This window comes from Apodemus sylvaticus, chromosome 7 (genome assembly GCF_947179515.1).
Source record: "Apodemus sylvaticus chromosome 7, mApoSyl1.1, whole genome shotgun sequence".
NCBI classification, from domain to species: Eukaryota; Metazoa; Chordata; class Mammalia; order Rodentia; family Muridae; genus Apodemus; species Apodemus sylvaticus.
In genome coordinates, this window is record NC_067478.1 from 94,287,338 (window position 1) to 94,312,954 (window position 25,617).

A 25,617-nucleotide genomic window follows, 5' to 3' on the forward strand; every position below is an offset into this window, starting at 1 on the left:
GGGTATATATTGGTGTGGCCCAATTTAAAGCCCTAGACTGAGAAGAGGTATCTCAGCTGGTCAAGACACAAGCTCTTCTGCACCCACACTGCAGGGGAGATCTCTCCTGCCTTGGCCCAGCTGGCCCATCCAATGTCACAACCAGCAAGGGGCAGAGCCAGCCCTCCTGATCTTATGACCTGGAGATTAGATTTTCACTGTGGTCATTGACATTCATTCTTTCTGCCTGCAAAGTCCCAGTTCAGCTTCAGGTCACAACCATTGTTCACACCTGTGTGCACATTCTTTCTGTAGCCTTCTCTCATGTTCATTTGTTTCCCAGAACCATGCCTCATAATTGCCAAGACTGTTCCTGCCTCTGAAGCTCTACTCTTCTCTCACTTCGATGTTCTGTGGACAGCCATGTTTCAGTCAATCCACCTGACACCCCTCAGAGAGATTCCTTCAAACAGACGACCCAAGCTGATAAGACCATAATTTTATTATCAGTACAAGTACTGCGGATTTGTACTAATTTATATTAATTATTAATTTGTATGAATTTAAGATATTTGTGTGTTATTTTTAACAAACAACCTCACAAACATAATAGTTAATTTTTTCAACTTACTAGTCTGTGCTTTCTGCATTCAGAAGGATCGTTTAAAAAGACATATTTTCAATTTTTTACCAAAGCTTGGTATCTCTATGGCTAAAATAGGATGGTCTCACATTTTAAATTTGATGCCTCATTAAACTCATTTACTCGGTGGAGACTTGAGAGACAGAATGAAAGCAAAATTATGAAAAAGGAAGTACTAAGTGCTAATAAATTAAGATCATATAATTTATTTGAGAAAAGAGAAAGTTTCTCTACTGATAAACAGTGGACTTCTTACCAAAGTAGATATAGCACATTCCCTCCTCAAGCCCATGAAGAGAAAACCTAATATAGGTTTGCTTTACTCTGAATTACTTAAATTGATTCATTTTCAGTCTGGAAACACAGGAATTACTCATCAACTCTTCTTTACCAGAGTACTTTAAGAATATAAAGAAAAGACCGGAGTAAAAGGTGCACTTCCCATGCATACTGAAGCCTTTGGAGAAACATAGGAACCTTTAAAATGAAATCCCCTAAAAATTTTCTGGCTTAACTAAATTATTGAATTACTGTCTCCAAGATTTCTGAAATCAGCATTTAAGTGATAGGACAAGATGAAACTTCTAGATATACTCCAATCAAAGATCTCACAATTGTGCTTAAGACATAGCTTGGTGGAATACACTTGACTAGCATACATCAAAGCCTGAACGAGATTCTCTAAACACACACCGGCAAAAAAGTATAAAATAAAAATGTACATTTTAAAAAACTCAGGACCTTATTATATCTGAGTATAATAACATCCAGAGTTTTGTAGTTAAATTCTCTTGATTTCTAAGGCTAGAATATGCAGTACTGGTAGGTGGCTATGAAAAATGTGTTTGTTCAGTTTTCAATACTGAAAAGCAATACATGCTTTTGTTAAATTAAATAAACTATTTTCTGTACTGTGACAATATAAAGGATTAATCATGCTTTACTGTCTATACTTCTGAATTTTCCTATATAATTAACTTAATTTTGCATAATAATAGCTGCATTTGAATATACATTTTACATTTGATTATCCTTTTTAAATTTTGATGTGGTGATTTTAATTTTTTTTGCTATTGTTGCTTTAAAAGGTTATGTGCTAAATCCAGTGTGTTGTGCATGTAAACACATAACTCAGTGAATAAGTTATATTTCCAGTTGTCTCACTACTTTTAAACCACACGTATCCTAAGATTTTGCGCACATAACATACAAATTCTATTTAATTAAAAGAGCATCTATTCAAAGTTTTTCTAAGGGCAATATGGACATCCTTATTCCTTATACTGTAGATAAAAGGATTCAGCATTGGACCCACAATTGTATAAAAAATGGTAGATACTTTATCATCATCCACAGATGTGCTAGAAGGCTTAAGATACATGAAGGCTGAAGCTCCAAAGAAAAGAGAAAGAGCTATTATATGGGAGCCACAGGTACTGAAGGCTTTTGACCTACCTCCTGTAGAATGGATGCTAAGGATGTTGGAAAGTATCAAAGTATAAGAAATAAAGATAGTTAGACTGGGCACTGTTACATTAAATCCTACAACAAGGTAAACCACCAGTTCATTGATGAAGGTGCTTCTGCAGGAGAGTTGTAGAAGAGGGGGTATATCACACATGTAATGATTGATAATGTTGCTATCACAGAAGGTCAGGCTTAGCATGTTGGCAGTATGTGTAATGGCTTCCAGAAACCCCATCACATACACCCCGACTGTCATCAAGAGGCAGACCCAATGGGACATGGTGACCTGGTAAAGCAGGGGCTTACAGATGGCAGCATATCTGTCATAGGCCATTGCTGTCAAAATATAGCATTCATCAATAGCAAAGAAAGCAAAGAAAAAGACCTGAGTAAGGCACTCAGCATGAGAGATGATGTTCTGCTTCACAAAACCCACCAGCATTCTGGGGGTTATGACTGAGGAGTAGCAGAAATCAATGAAGGAAAGGTTGAAAAGGAAGTAGTACATGGGGGTGTGCAGGTGAGGATTCAAAACAATCAGAACAATCAATCCCAGGTTCCCCATCACAGAGACCACATAGATTCCCAGGAAGAGCAAGAAGAGAGGCAGCTGGAGCTCTGGCTGCTGTGTCAAGCCCAGCAGGATGAATTCTGTCACTGAAGAGTCATTTCCTAAAGCCATTCTTTCCTGGGTTATGTCTGTGAGAACAGCAAAAGTAATAACATTACAATAAAATCCAAACCCTCTCCAGCCTACCTCCTCAATATAAGACTATAAATAAGAAAATAATCCACCCTTTTCTGTGCCTCGGTTTTCTACAGTCTATGGGAGCTAAGATACAGAAGTAACCATAAATATATAGAAGACCATTTCTTTAGGAATAATATGCAGGGCAACAACAGCCATTCTTGTCTCTCCAGCATTACTGTTCTGTGTCTACCTTGAAATTTTAACTCCCAGTACAGGTTCAGAGATAATTTCACAGGAGAACACACAAGGCACTTTAGAGACTCACTAGCTTTGTCATAGATGGTTTGGGAAAAGAATAATAAAATAACAACATGCATGAATTCAATACTTGCCTTTGTTTATGGTGAACCTCAAAAATGATCTTACTGACTCTTCTCTGCCCTCACAGAAGGACAAATTCACATGGCACTAATGAGATATAAGGTGCATAACCCAGGAAACAATATTCTTTTCTATCATCACTACATTTGACATTCTCATGAAGAAGAAAATTAATTTTGGACTGGGGATCCAGATCCCTCATGCTTCTTCATTAAGAAAGGTTATGATTTTGGTGATGGTATTAGCCATAAGGTCTTCTCTAGCCAAGTGGTTGCTAAATATCATTTGCAGGTGTCATAGAGCCAACTGGTAATGACTCAAGAGGGTTTTTTGAATTTGTAATCATAGAGATCTAATTAAAATTGGAAAACCTTATGTTTCCCAGGTATTTCCCCCAGAGATGAAGGTTTGTTGCTATAGTTCTTACAGACTTCTTCAACGGTGATGACACTGGCTAAGTGGATGCAGAATTTTTTTTTTGTTTTTGTTTTTGTTTTTGTTTTTTTACTGTTTGGAAATTGTATACATGTGTAGTGCGTTTTGATCAAGTTCATCCCTGATGTCACTCTCCCCCCCACCACTGTGTTACTACAATCCATCACATCACCTTTTCATTTCTCTTTCTTTTTTTAAACTGACTGAATCCTGTCAGCACTTCCAATATGTATATTGTTTAGGGACATCTTTGTGAGTGTAAGTAGCTCCTCAGGGGCCATGTTCTTGAAACTATGTTTCTCCCAGTAACTATCAACTGACAATAGTTCCTCAGCTAGAGATGTGACATCATGACCATATATTCTGTTCATGCTTAGATTTTGTCAGGCTTGATTTTTCACTGTTCTGATACATCTGTTGCAACCACTGTGATTTTATTTGAACAGTGAACATGTTGAGTCTTAAAAACATTGTTTCAGTGTAGTCATATATCACCTCTGGCTCTTACAATCTTCCTATCCTCACTTCCCTTATGAAGCCTGAGACTTGGGAGACAGGGTATGATGCAGAGGTCCCACTTTGGGACGAACACTCTCAGTCTCTTATTAGATACCTGTTGACCACCTGTATATATCTGTGTTGATCATATCTACTGACAAAGGAAGCATCTCTGATGAAGGTTGAGAGATGCACTAATCCATAGGTATAATATATAATGGATATCTACTAGGACATAGTAACCTATCCAGCAGGTCCAGTTATTCAGGGTTCTGAAGGGATGCTAGCTGAGGGTCAAAGCGGGGAGAGAAAAAGGAGATCAGGCAAGGAGGGGTTCAATTGTCGATGTCTTGTTTAATTTTCTGGGGTACACAGATTTTAAGCTCTCAGAGGAAGAGCTCACCTCAAGGAAAGAACAAAGGAGGGAGGGGCATTCTTGGCAGTTTCAGCAGGAAGAGATAAGGGTCCTCCAGTGGAGACGTCTGATATTTGCAGAGTCTGGAGCATCTCGCGGTTATCTCAGAGCTTCCCTTCAACCCACAGTTCATGGGGAGAGCCTCTTCTTTGTTTTACTCAGGACCGTTGTCCTGCCACCCCTCTGAGCTGTTAGTGAGGCTCCATTATGGCTTCCCACAAGATAGTTTACTACTACTTCCAAACAGAAAAATGTCAGAGATATTTCTTTAGGACCTATGACCTATCTAGTCTCAGGTAGTTGACACCACAGACCATTCTAGGAAAGAATTCTACCTGTGGATCATGCCTAAAATCTAATCATAAGCTGATTAGAGACTCCTACAACATTTATTCTGTTATTGCACCAGTAGTAATGTCATGCTATATCATCTGTTATTATAACTCTCAAGGTTCACTGCTGTGTAAAATTCATTATTACTTTTCTCCTATGATGGTATGCATAGACTTTTAGTACTATAAAAACTGGAAAATTGGGATAAAGCATCTAGTTATATAGGAGCTTTACTTCTCAATGTTATGAATGAATATATAGTATGATCAGAAATACCATCAAGTTATGGACATAATCAAGAACAGTGGCAAAAGCCTATGAGACAGCAATGGCAAACAATTCCAGTAGTTAGAAAGCCCAGTTCTGGATCTTGGTTTTTATTTGATGGACTATGGTGTCTAGGAGGAACACAGTCTTCCAATTATAGAGCAACTCTGCTTAAACACATTTTATTCCTAATTATACCTTAGGAAGATTATACAGTACCTAATACATAGCATTAGATATAGGTTCTCAAATTTCCTCCTGTATTCTGCCCTTCTATCTCCTACCCTACACATTCCTTCCTGCTGTGTTATTCTCCATTCCTTCACCACATCACCTGTGCTCCTATTTTACAGGTATTTTATTCCTGTTGATGTAGGAACTCTTCAAATTGATGAGCAGGAAAACAAAACCTTCCCATATAATGGATTTTTCATATTTTCTAATACTAAATGAAATGTAATATTCTTGTTTAAAATGCCTTTTTCTATACATATTACACATACCTTTTTATTAGATAAATTCTTTATTTACATTTCTGGTGCCCCCCAGAAAGTCCCATAAGCCATCTCCCTCCCATGTTCCCCAATCAAACCCCTCCTGCTTCCACGTCCTTGTATTCCCCTACACTGCTATATTGAGCCTTTCCAGGACCAGGGGCCTGTCCTCCCTTTGATATCCAACAAGGTCATCCTCTGCTGCCTATGTGTCTGGAGCCATGGGTAACACCATGTGTACTATCTGATTGATAATTTTGTTCCTGGGAGCTCTGGGAGTCCTGGATATCTCATATATTTGTTTCTCCTATGGTACTGCAAAACCCTTCTGCTCCTTGGGTCCTTTCTCTGGCTCTCCCATTGGGGACATTGTGCTCAATTCAATGGTTGGCTGAGAGTGTCCACCTCTGTATTTGTCATGCACTAGAAGAGCCTCCCAGGTAACAGCTATATCTGGCTCCAGTCAGCAAATACTTGTGGGCATCAATAATAGTGTCTGGGTTTTGTAACTTTATATGAAATGGATCACTAGGTGGGGTAGTCTCTTGATGGTCTTTCCCTCAGTCTCTGCTCCACATTTTGTCTACGAATCTCCTTCTGTGGGTATTTTGTTTCTCTTCTAAGAAGGACCAGAGTATCCATACTTTGTTCTTCCTTATTCTTGGGCATCATTTGAAATGTGAATTGTGTTTTGGATAATATCCACTTCTGGGCTAATATCCACTTCTTAATCTAAATTCATAATATCAAAAGGGTTTTATGTACTTTCCTCAGAGTTACTTCTGATTCACTTAAAACAATTTGACCAGACTCATTCAGGGCATGCTCTTTAAATAATAATAAAAGAATAAATAATGAGCATTGTTTCAAAGTTCTCTAAAAATACATACTGAATACTGCACAGAATATTGTTCCATAGCCAAATATTTTTAGTATGCCAATTTCTTTATTTATTAACAAGAATGTGGACAGAAACAACAGCCATAAGGCATGTAGAGCCACACCTAATTTGCAGAGGCTATCAAAGGAAACTCCTTATCATAGTCACTAAGCTCAAAAAAAAAAAAAAAAAAAAAAAAAAAACTATAGCTTTCATGCCTGATTTTCTGAACAAATGCTGAGACTACTTGTGTGATCTTTCCCACACAATTGTAACATAGACTCAGATCCAAGTAAAATTTGAAAGACTACAGTAAAATCACCACTAAATTCCTAAAGCAAGGTTCTTTTGACTTTGGAATGCCAGTTGAGCGCCATTAAAAGTTTGTTCTTTAGTGGCACAAAATAGAAACAACTACAGTACTTTAAAAGATTAATATGACCAGAGAGTACTGGGAAAAAATGACTAGAACTAAAGAAAGGGATTTAGTATGACTTGCAGAAGTCATTACAAAAGGAAGTGAGAGAGAACAGAAGAAAAGGTTGAGAGACAGGGAGAGAGGAGGAAAAGATAGAAAAAGAGCAATGAAGAGGAGAAAAAAGAGAAGAGAATGAAAGGTCCCTGAAATAAGAGTCATGTTGAGAAAAGATCTGATAAACAAAAATATAAAAGACATTAATAGGGAGGATTCAGTAAGATTTCTCATAAAAGGGATACAAGGAAATAAGAGACAAAAAGAAAAAAAAAAAAAAAAAAAAAAAAAAAAGCTCCAAGACACTAGCCAAAGGGTTGTTGTGTTGTTGCCAAAACTTGGTTGTTATAAAGAGTGCTATTTGATCCAATTTTTTATATTTAATCTTGAAAAACTAGACATGAAAGTACACATTTGAAGTAAGAAAATGTACTCAGACTATATAAATTTGGAAACAACTGTTAGAACATAAAAGAATCACAGGTCATTACTCTAGATAATGAACCACAAAACTGGTAGTCTATGAAAAATTATATATTATAGCAGAAAAATGAAAATTGAAAATCACCAATTATAGATAGCTGTATTTAAGATAAAAAGGAAATTAAGTAACTGCTAAAATGAATTTATTATTTAAAACTCTCAAAAGGTACCAAAAATTATTTAAGGTACCAAAATTTCCTTAGGACAAATTTGAAATATGTCCTCATGGCATAAATTCCTTGTGCTTCAAAGGCAACCAGGACATGGTAATTTATAATAATATGTACTGTATAAAACACTGAGAAGATTTTTGTTTGGATAGTTTTGTTTTGATTTTATTTTTCTCCTGCAGTAGCATGCAAAGTACCTTTCAGCACTTTTGTATACTAGTCAGTAGGAGTGAAGCTTCTCAGTGAGTACTAGCTGGCTATCCCTGTGTTCAATGGCATAAGTGGATTCCTCAATAAGGATTTCATATCTAATTGTAGAGGGAAGCCAGCTCTTGCAATAGCCTGGTGTTTGAGGTAGGCCAGTCTAGGAGATCCTTTTAGCAAACAAGGCAAGAAGTTGTAGCTCATTCTTAGCACTGGGCATTTTAGTTGGTGGCATAAAATATCTAGTTGAGGTGTTATCTCCTGCCTCATGTGGTGATTCTACTTGAATTCCTTTCACATGTATTCTTAAACTTATACTGTTGAAGTACTCATGAACAATTCAGAAACCTTTAAATGTTACTTGTCCCTCCCCATATTCTCTGAGAACTTTGTTCATATTCAATGAGTTCTAGTTATATTAACTACTATCTTCCAACTCATCTTAAAACCCATCTGCCACATCCTCCTTTCAAATTCATATCCCCTTTTTATAATCTACTTAGTCAATTAGTGCTATTTGTATATTTATGTGTATAGGACCATTCACTGGAGCATGAGAATACTAGTAAGGCTGCTTCCTTGAGGAAGACTATCTTTCCCTAGTCTCACAGTCTTATTAAGTGATATAGGAACATGAAAAATGGAGGTATGAGGGACTGATGAAACTATACCCCTAACTGTGGAAGCATTGAGAGTTGGTAGCTCCTAGGGGGAAGAGGGTCAACATCCTTTAAGGGAATAACCCATGTTAAGTCAATCCTGATCAAGCGTATAATCCAATACCTGTAAGTATATGGGCAGAACAATAAAATTAAGTAAGTTATTTAAAAAATGAAGAAGAAAATAAGCAAGTTAAGAGAGGATTAGGAAGGTAGTGAGTGGATATTGGAAGAGTTAGGAGAGGAGTCAGGTGAATATGAGCAAAGCATATTGTGTGATAGTCTCAAAAATTAGATATACCTAATAAGTTTACATTATGTCAAATATTATTACAGATTTTGTGATTGGCCCCTAAGACTGTGTTTACACTTGCAAAGTACATATAGATGAACATCCCTAGTGAATGTAGACAGGTTCCAAGATTGTTCTTATACAGAAAAGTTATCTCATTTCTTCCTTTCTTCTTTTTGCATTAGCTCATATTACCCTAATTCAATTATAGCAAAGTATAAAAGATAGTAACCCCTATACTAAGATATACAGAACTTTATCTTTCACTTGATGCCTGACTCCTTACAGACCTTACAAGTTCAACCTTATCTTTAGCTGCCTGCAGCTACATTCAAAGGGATTACCAGGTTCCCTGGAAGGAAAGCTGGGGATAGAAACAGGGTGACAGGAGAAACATGGAGCCAAGAAGAAATTCCTGTTCAAGGCTCAATGTTTAATGGAGGTCTCTAAATATATATAGGCGGCAGGGGAAGACCCTTCCCCCAAAGGCTGGAAACAGGTCTACAGAACTGGTTTGCTTGCTCTGCAGGTGGCTGGTGCCTCAGGGAACTGCTGGTCCTTGGAGAACAATGGGCTTCACCTTGGTCTGAGTGCTCCACCCTAGGTGGAGGGGATTATGCCTAGCACAGAAATTCCTGCTCAAAGGCTGAAAGAGCAACTTGACCTTGGTCAAAGTCAAGTTCTTGCCAGGTGGCATAGCATCCCAATATGGGCTCTCTCTATACTCATCCATCAGTACCAATTTGCACAAAAAGCTTGACATTGTACTATATTTCCATAACTATAGAAACATAATGTTACATAAATGTAAACTAAATGTTTCTGCACTAACTTCAAATATTTGTCTATAAATCTAAGCTAAATTTAAAGTAAGATTAATGATAGATGAGATAATGTAAGAAAACTGAGTAAACTTGAAGAATAACAACAAAAAAGACACTGTCCAAATGAATCCCAGGGAAACCAGTAATAAAATAACTGAGCAAATCTTTAGAGATAACTCAGCTACATTCTGGATAGCAGAGAGAGTGTACAATTAGGAAGAAAGCTGAAGACATACACCTAGGAACAACTATGTAAGAAGAGATCACTGCTATTCAGCCACACCCCTGAGCATTCAATATTTTTGGTAGCATATTTGACTACCTAATTTACATAAAAAACTTTTTTTAAAATTTTTTTATTCGATATAATTTATTTACATTTCAAATGATTTCCCCTTTTCTAGACCCCCCACTCCCCGAAAGTCCCGTAAGCCCCCTTCTCTTCCCCTGTCCTCCCACCCACCCCTTCCCACTTCCCCGTTCTGGTTTTGCCGAATACTGTTTCACTGAGTCTTTCCAGAACCAGGGGCCACTCCAAGCAAGTATTTGGAGCTAGGTGATTAAGAACATCCCACAAAAGAGTTAAAACTACTGAATATCAGTCAGTATTTTATTTTTTGACCTGGTTTGTTTTACATAGATGATTGTAATTACGCATCAAACTATCAGCAGCTGTTTTATATTCAAAATTAAAATAAAAATTAACATATTCATTGTATATTATAGTAATATGAACTATGTAAAATTCAGAAGTATTCTTCTCAGAGAGATAAAAGTATGTCTTACTGAATGTTATAACCAAGTAAAATATAATCATAATTTCTAATATTTTAATATACTTGTTTCTTATCATAATTAGTTATATCAGGTGGTACATGTAAAACAGCTGTTTGAAAATCTTGATCTCTTAAGAATTAAAACATTAGTTTCCTTTTAAGACCTAAAATCATGCAAAGGTGTTTTTTCAAGTTGTTGTGGTTACTTTTAATTAAAAATTGATAAATTATTCTCTCATTCTATATAACACAACCACATTTTCCCCACCTTGACACCTCTCAGGTTTCTCCATCTCCTCTCTCCTCCAGATCCAGTACCATCTCTTTCCTTTGATCAGTCTCCCAAGAGCCAACAACAAACAGAATGAAAAGAGATACAATAAGACAAAGCAAAAGCCTTCATATTGAACCTGGAAAAGGAAACCTAATAGGTTGAACAGAGTTCCAAGAGCAGGCAAAAGAGTCAGAGATACACACATTCGCACTATTAGGAGCTGCACAAAAGTTTCAAGCTAACAGTCATAACATATATCCAGAAAACCTAGTATTTGCTGCTTCTTTCTCTGTAAGTTCATATGAGCCCTGCTTAGTTGATTCAATGGGCCATGTTCTTCATGTGTCCTCCATCCCCTCTGACTTCTACAAGCTTTAGTCCCACATTTCTATGTGGTTCCCCAAACTCTGAGGGAAGAGACCAGAGGGAAAACACCAGTTTAGATTCTGTCTCTGCATAAAGTCTGGCTGTGGGTCTCTGCACTTGGTCACATCTGCTTAGAAAGGAAGCCCCTCTGATGACAACTGGGAAGGTACAATCTACTAACACAATAGAATATCATTAGGAACTACTTGGGGCCCCACTGCCAAGGATAATACTTCAGCCTACAGTGGCTACTAGAAGGAAAAGTCCAACACAAGAAAGACAGCCACAACTAAGAAAACACAATAATTAGATAATTCTATACAAACAAAATGAAAAGATGTTGTGCTCTCTCCTCTCTCTCTCTCACACATGCACACCCACACACACACACATAAACACATACACACACACACACACACACACACACACACACACAGTACCACATCAAAATGAGTGGAACTAAAAATCATTGGGCATAAATATCTATCAACAACAATGGACTCAATTTTCCAACATAAAACCACAGGCTAACAAAGTGGATGCATAAACAGGATTCATAATTCTACTGCATACAAGAAACATACCTCAGTCATTACCTCAGACAGAGTAAAGGGGTAGAAAATGGTTTTTCAAACAAATGGACCTAAGAAACAAACTGGAGTAGACAGTTCTAATATGTAATAAAACAGGTTTTCAACCAAAAGTAATCAAAAGAGATGTAAAAGAATAATTAATACTTATCAATGGAAAAATCCATGAAGATGGCTTCTCAATTCTGAATGTCTATGCTCCAAATGCAAGAGCATCTAGATTCTTTAAAGAAAAAACATTACTAAACCTTAACTCAGATAACAAGTCCCATACTTTAACAGTGGGAGACTTCAACACTCTTCTCCCATGAACTAACAGAACATAAAGACAGAAACTAAACAGAAAAATAATGAAATTAAAAGAGGTTGTACATCAAATGGTACTAACAGATAACTACAGAACATTTCATCTAAAAACAAATTATAATAGCTTCCTCTCAGCACCTCATGGATCCTTCTCCCAAACTGACCATATACTTAGTCACCAAGCCTCAACAGATATAAGAAAATAGAAATAATTCCTTGTATCCTATCAGACCACCATAGATTAAAGCTGGTATTCAACAACAATAAATACCTGCATGCTAATGGAAACTGAACATCTCTCTACTTGGTGATCACATGGAAGAAATAAAGAAATTAAAGACTTTTCAGATTTCAATTAAAATGAGGATGCAACACACTGAAGGTTATGGGACATAGGTGAACGCAGTACTAAGAGGAAAGTTCATAACACTATGTGCCATCATAAAGAAATTTGAAACATGTTGCTGGTCTAACTGAATATTTGCATGTAGAAGAATGCATAGTCATTACCCTGCACAAAACTCATCTCCAGATAAATCAAAGACCACAACATAAAACTAGATAATAAATGTAATATAGCAGGACACAACTTCCTGAAAAGCACACCCATAGCTCAGGCACTAAGATTAACAATTAACAAATGGAACCTCATGAAAATGAAAAGCTTCTGTAAGGCAACGGATACAATCAATAGGACAAAATGTCAGCCTAAAGATTGGGAAAATCTTACATCTGACAGTGGGCTAATATCCAACATATGTAAAGAACACAAGAAGTTAGAAACCAACAACACAAATAATCCAATTTAAAAAGGGGTATAGAGCTAATGAAAGAATTCTCAGTAGATGAATCTTGAATGGGAGAAACACTTAAAGAAATGTTCAGTGTCTTTAGTCATCAGGAAGATGCAAATCAAAACAACTCTGAGATTCACGATTACCCCCATCAGAATGTCTAAGATCAAAAACTCAAGGGACAACACACACTGTCAATGATGTTGAGCAGAGCATAGAATGCACTACTCCATTGGTGGTGGAAGAGTAAACGTGTAAACAACTCTGGAAATAAATCTGGTGTTTTTTCAAAAACATTGAGAATAGTTCTACCTCAAGACCCCGCTATATGACTCCTGGGTATAGACCCAAAAGATGTTCCACTGTCCCACAAAGGATATGTGAGTACAATGTACTCACATAAATGAAATAAATAAATCTTAAAAAAATATTTTTAAAAAGTACAGCTGGAAGCTCTAGAAAAAAAAGGAGCAAACATACCCAATAGGAGTAGTAGGCAGGTAATAATCAAACTCAGGGATGAAATCAGTGAATTAGAGACAAAGAGAGCAAGACAAAGAATCAAATGAAGAACTGGTTATTTGAGAAAATCAACAAGACAGTTGATCAGTTATGTTTGTAGCATTTTTATTTGTAATAGCCAGAAACTTGAAACAACCTAGGTATACCTCAACTGAAGAATGGATAAAGAAAATGTGGTTCATTTACACAATGGAATACTACTCAGCTATTATAAACAAGGACATCATAAATTTAACAGGCCAATGTAGAATTTGAACTGAAATATATCATCTTGAATGAGATAAATCCAGACCCAAAAGGATATGTATGGTATGTACTAACTTGTAAGTGGATATTCACCATAAATTATATGATAACCACAGTATAATCCACAGACCCAAGGGTCCAAACAACAAGGAGGGCCCAAGGAAGTATGATTGAATCTTTCTCAGAAGGAAAATTAAATTGATTTTGGAAGTAGTTAGAGGGAGGAAATTGGGTAGTGGAGTGGATGGGGATGGGATCAGGGTGGAAGTATCAGGTATAGGTAGAGAAGGGGAGAAAGAAAATCAGAGGTGATGGGGGTTTTCTCTAGGATGTGCCAGAAACATGAGATGGGACAGACATCAGGGAATGTATAGGAGTTACTATATATGAGACTCCTTACAGAGAAGTATATGGAACAGGAAGTAAGCACCTCCTATACCAAGCAGGACTCCCATTGAAGAGATAAGGACAGCAACTTTTGACCCAAAACTTCTGATTCAAAATGAGTTCAGCCTACAATATGTGCAGGGACAAAGATAGAGCAGAGATGGGAAGAAATGGCCAACCATTGACTGGCCCTAAATGAGACCCATCCTATGGTCAAGAACCAATCCCTAACCTTATTAATAATAATCTGTTGTGCTTCCAGAAAGGATCATAGAATAACTGTCCTTTTCGAGATTCCATCCAGCAGCCAGTGGAAACATACAGAGACACAGAGACAAACATCAAATGTAGCTCAGGGAGTCTTGTAGAAGAGCTGGGAGAAGGATTAAGGGGCTTAAAGAGGATAGGGATGCCACAGACCAACATAGTTAACTAACCTTGACAGTTGGGGGGTTCCTAGAGACGAAACCACCAACCAAAGAACTACCATGGGCTGAACCTAGCAGATATGCAGCTTGAATTTCATGCAGGTTCCCCCAAAACTGGAGCAAGGGCAGTCCCTGAATCTGTTGTCTGTCTGTGAATCCTGATTCCCTGGCATGGCTGCTTTAATTGGCTTGAGTGGGAAAGGATGTGCCTAGTCTTGCAGAGACTTCAAGTGTCAAGATGGGGAGATAATAGGAGACTTCCTGCTTCTCAGAAGAGGAGAGGGGACATGGGGGAAGCTGGAAAGATGGGTCAATGGTTAAGACCACTGGCTGTTTGCTCTTCAGAGGTCCTGAGTTCAATTCTCAGCAAGCACTTGGTAGCTCACAACCATTTGTAATGGGATCCAACGCCCTCTTCTGGTGTGTCTGAAGATAGCTACAATGTACTCACATAAATGAAACAAATAAATCGTTAAAAAATATTTTTAAAAAGTACACCTGAAATCAGTCTGGCGGTTCCTCCGAAAACTGGGCACCTCACTTCCAGAAGATCCTGCTATACCACTCCTGGGCATATACCCAGAGGATTCCCCACCATGTAATAAGGATACATGCTCTACTATGTTCATAGCAGCCCTATTTATAATTGCCAGATGCTGGAAAGAACCCAGGTATCCCTCAACAGAAGAGTGGATGCAAAAAATGTGGTATATCTACACAATGGAGTACTATTCAGCCATTAGAAACAATGAATTCATGAAATTCGTAGGCAAATGGATGGAGCTAGAGAACATCATACTAAGTGAGGTAACCCAGACTCAAAAGGTGAATCATGGTATGCACTCACTAATAAGTGGATATTAACCTAGAAAACTGGAATACCCAAAGCATAACCCACACATCAAATGAGGTACAAGAAGAAAGGAGGAGTGGCCCCTTGTTCTGGAAAGACTCAGTGAAGCAGTATTCGGCAAAACCAGAACGGGGAAGTGGGAAGGGGTGGGTGGGAGGACAGGGAAAGAGAAAGGGGCTTATGAAACTTTCGGGGAGTGGGGGGCTAGAAAAGGGGAAATCATTTGAAATGTAAATAAAAAATTATATCGAATAAAAAAAAAAGTACACCTGAAAGCTCTAGAAAAAAAAAGAAGCAAACATACTTAATAGGAGTAGTAGGCAGGTAATAATCAAACTCAGGTATGAAACCAGTGAATTAGAGACAAAGAGAGCAATACAAAGAATCAAACCAAGAACTGGTTATTTGAGAAAATCAACAAGACAGACAAACTCTTAGCCAAATAACTAAAAGAAAGAGAGACCATATCCAAATTAACAAAATCAAAAATAAAAAGGGTGACAGAACAACAGAAACTGAGGAAATTCAAGGAATCATTAAGTCTTTCAAAAACCTGTACTCCACACAAAAAAAAGAAAAAATTAAACAAAATGGGGGATTTTCTAGACAGATAACAATACCAAAGTTGAATTAAGATCAGGTAAACAATCTATACAGTCCAAAAACCCCTAAGAACATAGACTTACTCATTAAAATATCCCAGCCAAAAGAAACTCAGGATGTTAGTGCAGAATTCTACCAGACATTCAAAGAAAAGCTAATAGAAATAACCTTCAAACTATTCCACAAAGTTGAAAGAAAAGGAACATTGCCAAACTCATTCTGTGAGGCCACAGTTAATCTGATCTCACCTTATTCTAACCTGAGTTTAGCTCTTTGACTGGTTTGTTTTCATCTCCTCAGAGTTCCAGGTTAAATCTCTATCTGACCCTTTCCCATGTGTAGGTGTGTGTGTGTGTGTGTGTGTGTGTGTGTGTGTATTCTTGCTCTTCCACCCTCCTTCCCTCCCCCCATATGCTCCACCTCCTATTTTCTGCCTTATTTTACTCACATTCATCAACTGTTTTATTGACAGTTGATGCTTATAAGAGATTCTGTACATTTCCTGATGCTTTAGTGAATGTAATTTTTGTGCTGTTTTGAACTCTAAGTGAACCCTATAGCTTCTTTTGCTTTCAGTTAACTTAAAAATCATTAGTCTTGATTATCATGCAGGTGAAAAATCTGTTATGTATTCCCTCCCTTTGCTTTGCTGTAAAGGTCTTGCTGATTTATTGGTTATGGTAATGGTGCAACTGAGCAACTTTTCATAGATTTTGGCCAAAAATTAGACTCTTCAATTTGGCCTGGGGATTATTAGAAGGTGACAAACTAGGGGATAAGTTTGACTCAGCATTCATGCAGTATGAGTGTCCTCTGTTACCTTGTGTTTGGGTCAAATTATTTTTTCACATACACAGACGAGACATTCCAAGAGTGGCAGTAACAGATTCACATATATGAAACTTCATCATCTCCCTAGTCCAAAGGCTAAATAAATTTAGATTGTGTAACTAAAAGAGCTTCAAGATTTACAGAGGCATCATGAGTCACAATTTGACAACTACCAGGTTTTATACCTGCAGAGCACTATCTACTCACCAGCACTTTCCTCACATAAACCCATGTTTAATCCTTGCAAAGCCAAATGGAACTTAAATGGGTGTTGAGTTAATATCATCATAACTGGACACTAGCCACCATCTTGCTTTGCTGACTCTATGAGAATGTACTTTTCATTCCAATACCTCACTTTTGTTCCCTAAGCTCTGTTCACAACATCCAATGCACAAGAACATTGATCATGTGAACAAAAATGAATTTTTAGGAAAATTAAAGTCATCATCAGTAAAAGTAAGTTTGAATTGTGCATCTTTTGACCATTAGAGTGATATATCATATTTAGCATATTAAATAAGATGATTCCATCATGTATTTAGATTTATTTTTAAATTCTAAATTACAACTGAATATTTTTTATTGTATATCCTCTTTATTTACACTTCAAATGTTACCCCCCTTTCCCGGTACCCCCATGGGAGCCTCCTATCCCTTCTCCCCTTCCCCTGCTTCTATGACAGTGTTCCCCCACCAAGCCATCCAACCACACCTACCGCCCTTCCCTGGCATTCCCCTACACTGGGGAATTGAGCCTTCACAGGACCAATAGTCTCTCCTCCCCTTGATGCCCTTCAAGGCCATCCTCTGCTACATATACAGCTGGAGCCATGGATCCCTTCATTTGTATTTCTTGGTTGGTTGCTTAGTCCCTGAGAGCTCTGGGGGGAGGGGTCCTGGTTGGTTCATATAGCTGTTTCTCCTTTGGGGCTCCAAACCCCTTCAGCTCCTTGGGTCCTTTTTCTAGCTCCTCCACTGCGGACCCTGTGCTCAGTTCAGTGGTTGGCTGAGTGCATCCACCTCTGTATTTATCAGGCACTGGCAGAGCTTTTCAGGAGATAGCTATATACAATCTCTGGGATTTCAGTATGCAATACAATATATAAACCACAACTGGTAGGGAGTTTTGTTTGGTTTGTTGTTGTTTTTGTTGTTGTTGTTGTTATTGTTGTTCCAGTTTTGTAGCTGTCTTTCTCATTCTAGACACTTAATAATACACATACCTGGGTCTGGTGATGCAGGCCAATGACCTAACAACTCTGGATGCTGAGTTCAGTGTCTAACTGGACACCAGGAATTGCTGGAGGTCATCATGGTTAACTCATTGAGAAATTACATCAAATACAGAAGTAAAAGGAGTGACAATGTGTAGCTCAACAATAAAGTACCTCCTGGCCCACAGAAAGACCTGTTTAATACCTGGCACAAAAAGATTAAATGCTTATTTTTACCATTGTGTCACTTGATACTGCTTGTCATAAAAAAGGAAAACTTAAATATTGCATGAGAGTGGATGGTGTAAACAAGAAGAGATGATTCTCTTGCAGTTCTGGTGTCCAGAAGCCCATGATCAAGCATGGCTTATGTGGCTTCTGAGGCTTCTCTCTTCAGTTTACATGTGGCCATGCTTTTGTTGTTCTCATCTGCTTCTTCGTATGTGTATGACAATTCTTTTTTTTTTTTAAATATTATCAATGGTCAGTTTTATTTTTAGACACAACATTCTATCTTAAGTTTTCTAGCATTTCTCTTTTTTTAATTAGGTATATTCTTTATTTACACTTCAAATGTTGTCCCCTTTCCTGGTTCCCCCCTCCCCAGAAAATCCCATAAGCCATCTCCCCTTCCTCAATCAACCCAGCCATGCTTCCCTGTCCTGGTATTCCTCAACACTACGGCATCAAGTCTTTCGAGGACCAAGTACCTCTCTACCATTTGTTGTCTAACAAGATCATCCTCTGCTGTCGATGTGTCTGGGGCCATGGATTACTCCAAGTGTACTCTTTGGTTGATGATTTTGACCCTGGGAGCTCTGGGAGTGCTGGGTGACTCAAATTGTTCCTCTTATGGTGCTGCAAACCCCTTCAGCTCCTTTGGTCGTTTCTCTATCGCATCCATTGGGGACCCTGTGCTCAGTTCAATGGCTGCCTGAGAGTTTCCCCCTCTGTGTTTGTCATGCACTAGCAGAGCCTCTCAGGTGACAGCTATATCTGGCTCCTGTCAGAAAGCAATTGTGGGCATCCACAATAGTGTCTGGGTTTTGTAATTGTATATGGGATGAATTCCTAAGTGGGGTAGTATCTGGATAATCTTTCCTTCAAACTCCACTCCACACTTTGCCTCTACATCTCCTTCTGTGGATATTTTCTTCCTCCTTCTGAGAAGGACTAGAGTATCCATACTTTGTTCTTCCTCATTCTTTGGCATCATTTGATATGTGAATTGTGTCTTGTGTATTTCCAGCTTCTAGGCTAATATCCATTTATCAGTGAGTGCATACCATGATTGTTCTTTTGTGATTGGCTTACCTCACTCAGAATGATATTCTTTAGTTTCATCCATTTGTCTAAGAATTTCATTAATTCATTGTTTTTAATAGCTGAATATTGCTCCATTGTATATATATATATATATATATATATATATATATATATATACCACATTTTCTGTATCCATTCCTCCATTGAGGGACATCTGGGTCCTTTCCAGCTTCTGGCTATTATAAATAGGGCTTCTATGAACATAGTGGAGCATGCGTCCATATTACATGCTGGAGAATCCTCTGGGTATATGCCTACGAGTAATATAGCAGGGTCCTCTGGTAGTATTATGCCCAGGTTTCTGAGGAATCACCAGGCTGATTTCCAGAGTAGTTTTACCAGCTGGCAATCACACCAGCAGTGGAGGGGTGTTCCTCTTTCCCTACAACCTCTCCAGCACCTACTGTCTCCTGAGTTCTTTATCTTAGCCATTCTGACTTGTGTGAAGTGGAATCTCAGGGTTGTTTTGATTTGCATTTTCCTGATGACTAAGCATGTTGAACATTTCTTCAGGTGCTTCTCAGCCATTCAATATTCCTCAGATGAAAATTATTTGTTTAGCCCCATTTTTAATAGGGGTCTTTGGTCCCCTGGAGTCTAACTTCTTGAGTTCTTTGTATATATTGGATATTAGCCCTCTGTAGGATGTAGGGTTGGTAAAGATCTTCCCAATTTGTTGGTTGCCGTTTTGTTCTATTAACAGTATTCTTTGCTTTACAGAAAGTTTGTAATTTTATGAGGTCCCAGTTGTCAAATCTTGATCTTAGTGCATAGGCTATTGGGGTTCTCTTTAGGAAATTTTCCCCTGTGCCTATGTGTTCAAGGCTCTTCCCCAGTTTTTTCAATTAGTTTCAGTGTGTCTGGTTTTATGTGGAAGTCCTTGATCCACTTGGACTTGAGCTTGGTACAAGAAGATAAGAATGGATGGATTTGCATTCTTCTGCATGCTAGCTGCCAGTTGAGCCAACACCATTTGTTGAAAAGGCTATCTTTTTTCCACTGGACGGTTGTAGCTCCTTTATCAAAAATGAAGTGATCATAGGTGTGTGGGTTCATATCTGGGTCTTCAATTCTATTCCATGGATCTACCTGACTGTCACTGTACCAATACCATACAGTATTTAACACTATTGCTCTGTCTTTCAGCATGAAATGATGCTGAATTTTGTCAAATGCCTTTTCAGCATCTAATGAAATGACCATGTAGTTTTTTTTCTTTGGGTTTATGTAGTGGATTACATGGATGGATTTCTGTATATTGAACAACCCCTGCATCCCTGGTATGAAGCCTACTTGATTGTGGTGAATGATAGTTTTGATGTTCTTGGATGTGGTTGGCAAGAACTTTATTGAGTATTTTTGCATCCATGTTCATAAGGGAAATTGTTCTGAAGTTCTCTTTCTTTGTTGAATCTTTGTGTGGGTTTGATATCAGAGTAATTGTGGCTTTATTGAACAAGTTGGGGAGTGTTCCTTCTCTTTTTCTTTTGTGGAATAGTTTGAAGAGGTCTTCTTTGGATATCTGATAGAATTCTTCAATAAAACCATCTGGCCCTTGGCTTTTTATGGTTAGGAGAATGTCAATGACCACTTTCAATACTGGGTCAAGACTTTGAGAGTCTGATATCATCTCATTTATGTTTGCCAATTTTAAAATCTTTTTATCAGTTGTAGAGGTTCTCTGGTAGAATTTATGGAGTCACTTATGTATACTATTGTATTATCTGCAAATAGTGATGCATTGACTTCAAGTGAGAATGCTTTAATCCCACTTAGGAGGGAGAATAAAGCAGAGGGCTAAGGGAGGGAGGGAACTGGGTGAGAGAGTGTAGAGATGTAGAGGAAAAAAGAACATGATTAGGAATTGAGGGGAACAGGAGTGAAGTACTGAGGGCCAGCAGAATGAATGGAAATATCCAACCTCAGGAAGTGGGAGGTGGGGGAACCTATAGAATGTTCCAAAGACCTGGGAGGTAAGAGAATCTCAGGACTCATAGGGAGGGACATTGGATGAAATTCCCAATAGTACCCAACCAATGGACTAAAGTTAAGGACTCCTGTTGTTGAAATAATTAAAGTCTGGAAGAAGTTGAGAAGGGTGATCCCATAGGAAGACCAGGGGTCTCAACTAACCTGGATAACAGAGGTCTCTCACACATTGAGCCACCAACCAGGCAGCATACAGTAGCTGGTCAGTGGCCCTCAACACATATGCATGAGAAGACATCCTGGCCTGCCCTCAGTGAGAGAAGATACACCTAACCATTGAGAGACTTGAGACCCCAGGAAATGAGTAGGCGTGGCTGGGTAGAGGTGGTTGAGGGTAGGGACAGTGTTTTGGAGATGGTAGAGGAGGAATGGTATAAAGAATGGTCAGAGGGCAGAATGGAAGGGGGATAATGACTGCACTGTAAAAAAATGATTAATTATAATAATAAGATCTTCTTCTGGTTTTTTGTAAATTTGACATTATTCATCCCAATATCACTCATCTCCCCTTTCCCTATGTGCTCTCTCTATTTTTATTATGCAGCCCTCCCTGCAATGAGAAAATCATTGTGGAAGCTATAATGTGTCACAGTGTGTCCAACAGTATACCATTTTTGACCACACCTCTTTGCTTACAAATGTTCATTGCAATAAGTCATTGGTCTAGTACCAGGCCTTTGGATTCTGCTACACTATCAATACTAGAACCTCTCTGGCACTCTTCTTGGATATCCTCTTGTTGCCCTTTGTCATGAATATCTTGTAGTTTTCTATGTATAGGATTGGCCTCTTCATGAGCTCCAGCAGCACTCCTGCAGTTCATCAATGGGGTAGATATTGGGGTGGCCCAATGTAAAATCCTGGACAAAGAAGAGGTGTCTCAGGTGGTCAACCCACAAGCTCTTCTGCACCCACACTACAGGGGAAAGCTCTCCTGCTGTTTCACAGTTGGCCCATCCAATGTCACAGCCAGCAAGGGGCAAAGGCAGCCCTCCTGATCTTATGTCCTTGAGACTGGATTTTCATTGTGGTCATTGACATCCATTTGTTCTGCCTGCAAAGTCCCAATTCAACTTCAGGTCACAACTATTGGTCACACCTATATGCACATTCTTTCTGTAGCCTTCTCTCATGTTCATCTGTTTCCCAGAACCATGCCTCATAATTGTCAAGACTGTTCCTCACTTCGATGTTCTGTGGACAGCCATGTTTTCAGTCAATCAACCTGACACACCTCAGAGAAATTCTTTCAGACAGACAATCCAAGATGATAACACCATAATTTTATTATCAATACCACTAATGAGAATTTGTATTAATTATATTAATTATTAATTTATATTAATTTGTTCAAGACCTTTGAATGTTATTTTTAACAAACAATCTCACAAACATAAAAGTTAATTCATTTTACCTTGCTAGTCTATAGCTTTCTGCATTCAGAAGGATCTTCAGTCATTCTCAAAGATATGTTTTTAATGTTTTACCAAAGCTTAGGTATCTCTTTGGCTAAAAGAGGATGGACTCACATTTTAAATTTGATACCTCATTAAATTTTTTTACTCAGTGGAAATTTGAGAGCCAGAATGAAAGGAAAATTATGAAACAGAAAGTACTAAGCACTAATAAATTAGGATTTTACAATTTATTTGTGAAAAGAGAAAGTTTCTCTATTACTAAACAGTGAACTTCTTCCCAAAGTAGATATAGCACATCTTTACAAATATTACCTCCTCTATCTAGCCCATGAAAAGAAAACCTAATATAGGCTCATTTTACCCTGAATGACTTAAATTGTTTCATTTTCAGTCTGAGAGCACTGGAATTACTACAGACTCATCAACTCTTCTTTACCAGAGTAATTTAGGAATATAAACAAAGACCAGAGAGAAAGGGGCACGTCCCATCTATACTGAAGCCTTTGGAGAAACATAGGAACCTTTAAAATGAAATCCCCTAAAAATTTTCTGGCTTAACTAAATTATTGAATTACTGTCTCAAAGACTTCTGAAATCAGCATTTAAGTGATAGGACAAGATGAAACTTATAGACATACTCAAATATCTCACAGTTGTGCTTAAGATGTAGCTCAGTGGAATAGCATTCGACTAGGATACATTAGAGCCTGAATATGGTTCTCTAAACACACACTGGCAAAAAAGTATAAAAAAATATGTACATTGTTAAAATCTCAGGACCATATTATATCTGAGTATAATAACATCCACAGTTTTGTATTTAAATCCTCTTGATTTCTAAGGCTAGAATGTACAGTACTGGTAGACAGCTACAAAATAATGTGTTTGTTCAGTTTTCTTTTCTTTTCTGGTTTTTAGGATTTAGTGGTTTTTGTTTTGTTTCTTTGTTTTATTTTAATTTTTTAATTTTTTTCTGAGACAGGGTTTCTCTGTAGCCCTGGCTGTCCTGGAGCTCACTCTGTAGACCAGGCTGGCCTCGAACACAGAAATCTGCCTGTCTCTGTCTCCCAAGTGCTGGGATTAAAGGCATGAACCACCACTGCCCGGCTAGGATTTGTTTTTTGTTTTTTTTTTTGTTTGTTTTTTTGGTTGTTATTGCTTTGTTTTTTGGTTGTTGTTGTTTAGTTTTTTGGCTTTTTTTTTTTTTTTGAGATAGGGTTTCTCTGTGTATCCCTGGCAGTCCTGGAACTCACTCTGTAGACCAGGTTGGCCTCAAACTCAGAAATCTGCCTGCCCCTGCCTCCCAAAGTGCTGGGATTACAGGCATGCACCATCACTGCTTAGTTTTGTATTGTTTAAAATACTGAAAAAGATACATATGCTTTTGTTAAATTACAGAATAAACTATTTTCTGTACTGTGACAATATGAAGGATTAATAACACTTTATTGTCTATACTTCCAAATTTTCCTATATAATTAACCTAATTTTGCATAAGATTAGTAACATTTGAATAAAGGCTTTGCAATTGAATATATTTTTTAAATTTTGATGTGGTGATTTTAATTTCTTTTCTATTGTTGCTTTAAGAGGCTATGGGTTAAATCCATGGTGTTGCAGGTAAACAAATGCTCAGTGAATAAATTATCTCTCCAGTTGTCTGCCTACTTGTAAAGCAATCATGTCCTAAGATTTTATACTTATAACAAATACAAATTCTATTTAATTAAAAGAGATTCTTTCCAAAGTTTTTCTAAGGGCAATATGAACATCCTTATTCCTTATACTGTAGATGAAAGGATTCAGCATTGGACCCACAATTGTATAAAAAATAGTAGATACTTTATCATCATCCATAGATGCACTAGAAGGCTTAAAATACATGAAAGCTATAGCTCCAAAGAAAAGAGAAAGAGCTATTATATGGGAGCCACAGGTACTGAAGGCTTTTGACCTACCTCCTGTAGAATGGATGCTAAGGATGTTGGAAAGGATCAAGGTATAAGAAATAAAGATAGTCACGCTGGGCACTGTTACATTAAAACCAACAACAAAATAAACCACCAGTTCATTGATGGAGGTGCTTCTGCAGGAGAGTTGAAGAAGAGGGGGTATATCACACATGTAATGATTGATGATGTTGCCTTCACAGAAGGTCAGGCTTAGCATGTTGATAGTATGTGTAATGGCTTCCAGAAGCCCCAGCCCATAAACCCCAACTGTCATCAAAAAGCAAACCCGATTGGACATGGTGACCTGGTAAAGCAGGGGCTTACAGATGGCAGCATATCTGTCATAGGCCATTGCTGTCAAAATGTAGCATTCATCAATAGCAGAGAAGGCAAAGAAAAAGAGCTGAGTCAGGCACTCAGCATGAGAGATGATGTTCTGCTTCACAAAACCCACCAGCATTCTGGGGGTTATGACAGAGGAGTAGCAGAAATCAATGAAGGAAAGGTTGAAAAGGAAGTAGTACATGGGGGTGTGCAGGTGAGGATTCAAAACAATCAGAACAATCAATCCCAGGTTCCCCATCACAGAGACCACATAGATTCCCAGGAAGAGGAAGAAGAGAGGCAGCTGGAGCTCTGGCTGCTGTGTCAAGCCCAGCAGGATGAATTCTGTCACTGAAGAGTCATTTCCTACAGCCATTCTTTCCTGGGTTATGTCTGTGAGAACAGCAAATGTAATAACATTACAATAAAATCCAAACCCTCTCCAGGCTACCTCCTCAATATAAGACTAAAAATGAGAAAATTAAGAAAATATTAAGCCCATTCTCTTCTGTGCCTGGGTTTTCTACTTTCCATGGGAGCTAAGGTACAGAAATAACCATAACTATAGGGAAGATTATTTCTTTAGGAATAATATACAGGGCAACAACAGCCATTCCTGTCTCTGCAGCATCTCTGTTCTGCTTCTACCTTGAAATTCTATCTCCTAGTACAGGTTCAGAGACAATTTCACAAGAGAGCACACAAGGCACTTCAGAGACTCACGAGCTTTGCCATAGGTGGTTTAGGAAAAAATAATAAAATAACCACATGCATGCATTCAATACTTGCCTTTGTGCATGGTGAACCTCAAAAACGACCTTACTGATT

At 38.0% G+C, this 25,617-nt stretch overlaps 2 protein-coding genes across 2 annotated transcripts; both read right to left on the reverse strand.

Moving 5' to 3' along the window:
• Nucleotides 1-1,841: 1,841 nt before the first annotated feature.
• On the reverse strand, nt 1,842-2,780 carry LOC127690093 (olfactory receptor 145-like). The gene has a single exon (XM_052189648.1). It carries the CDS (start codon nt 2,769-2,771, stop codon nt 1,842-1,844), a length of 930 nt encoding a protein of 309 aa, XP_052045608.1. The 5' UTR covers nt 2,772-2,780.
• Nucleotides 2,781-24,235: 21,455 nt separating this feature from the next.
• On the reverse strand, nt 24,236-25,174 carry LOC127690094 (olfactory receptor 147-like). Its single transcript, XM_052189649.1, has one exon. The coding sequence runs from the start codon at nt 25,163-25,165 to the stop codon at nt 24,236-24,238; it is 930 nt and encodes a 309-aa protein (XP_052045609.1). The 5' UTR covers nt 25,166-25,174.
• Nucleotides 25,175-25,617: the final 443 nt, after the last annotated feature.

Bases quoted from the DNA above. Each gene is read 5' to 3' on its own strand.
- LOC127690093 (XM_052189648.1), bottom strand. From the start codon at position 2,771: ATGGCTTTAGGAAATGACTCTTCAGTGACAGAATTCATCCTGCTGGGC.
- LOC127690094 (XM_052189649.1), bottom strand. From the start codon at position 25,165: ATGGCTGTAGGAAATGACTCTTCAGTGACAGAATTCATCCTGCTGGGC.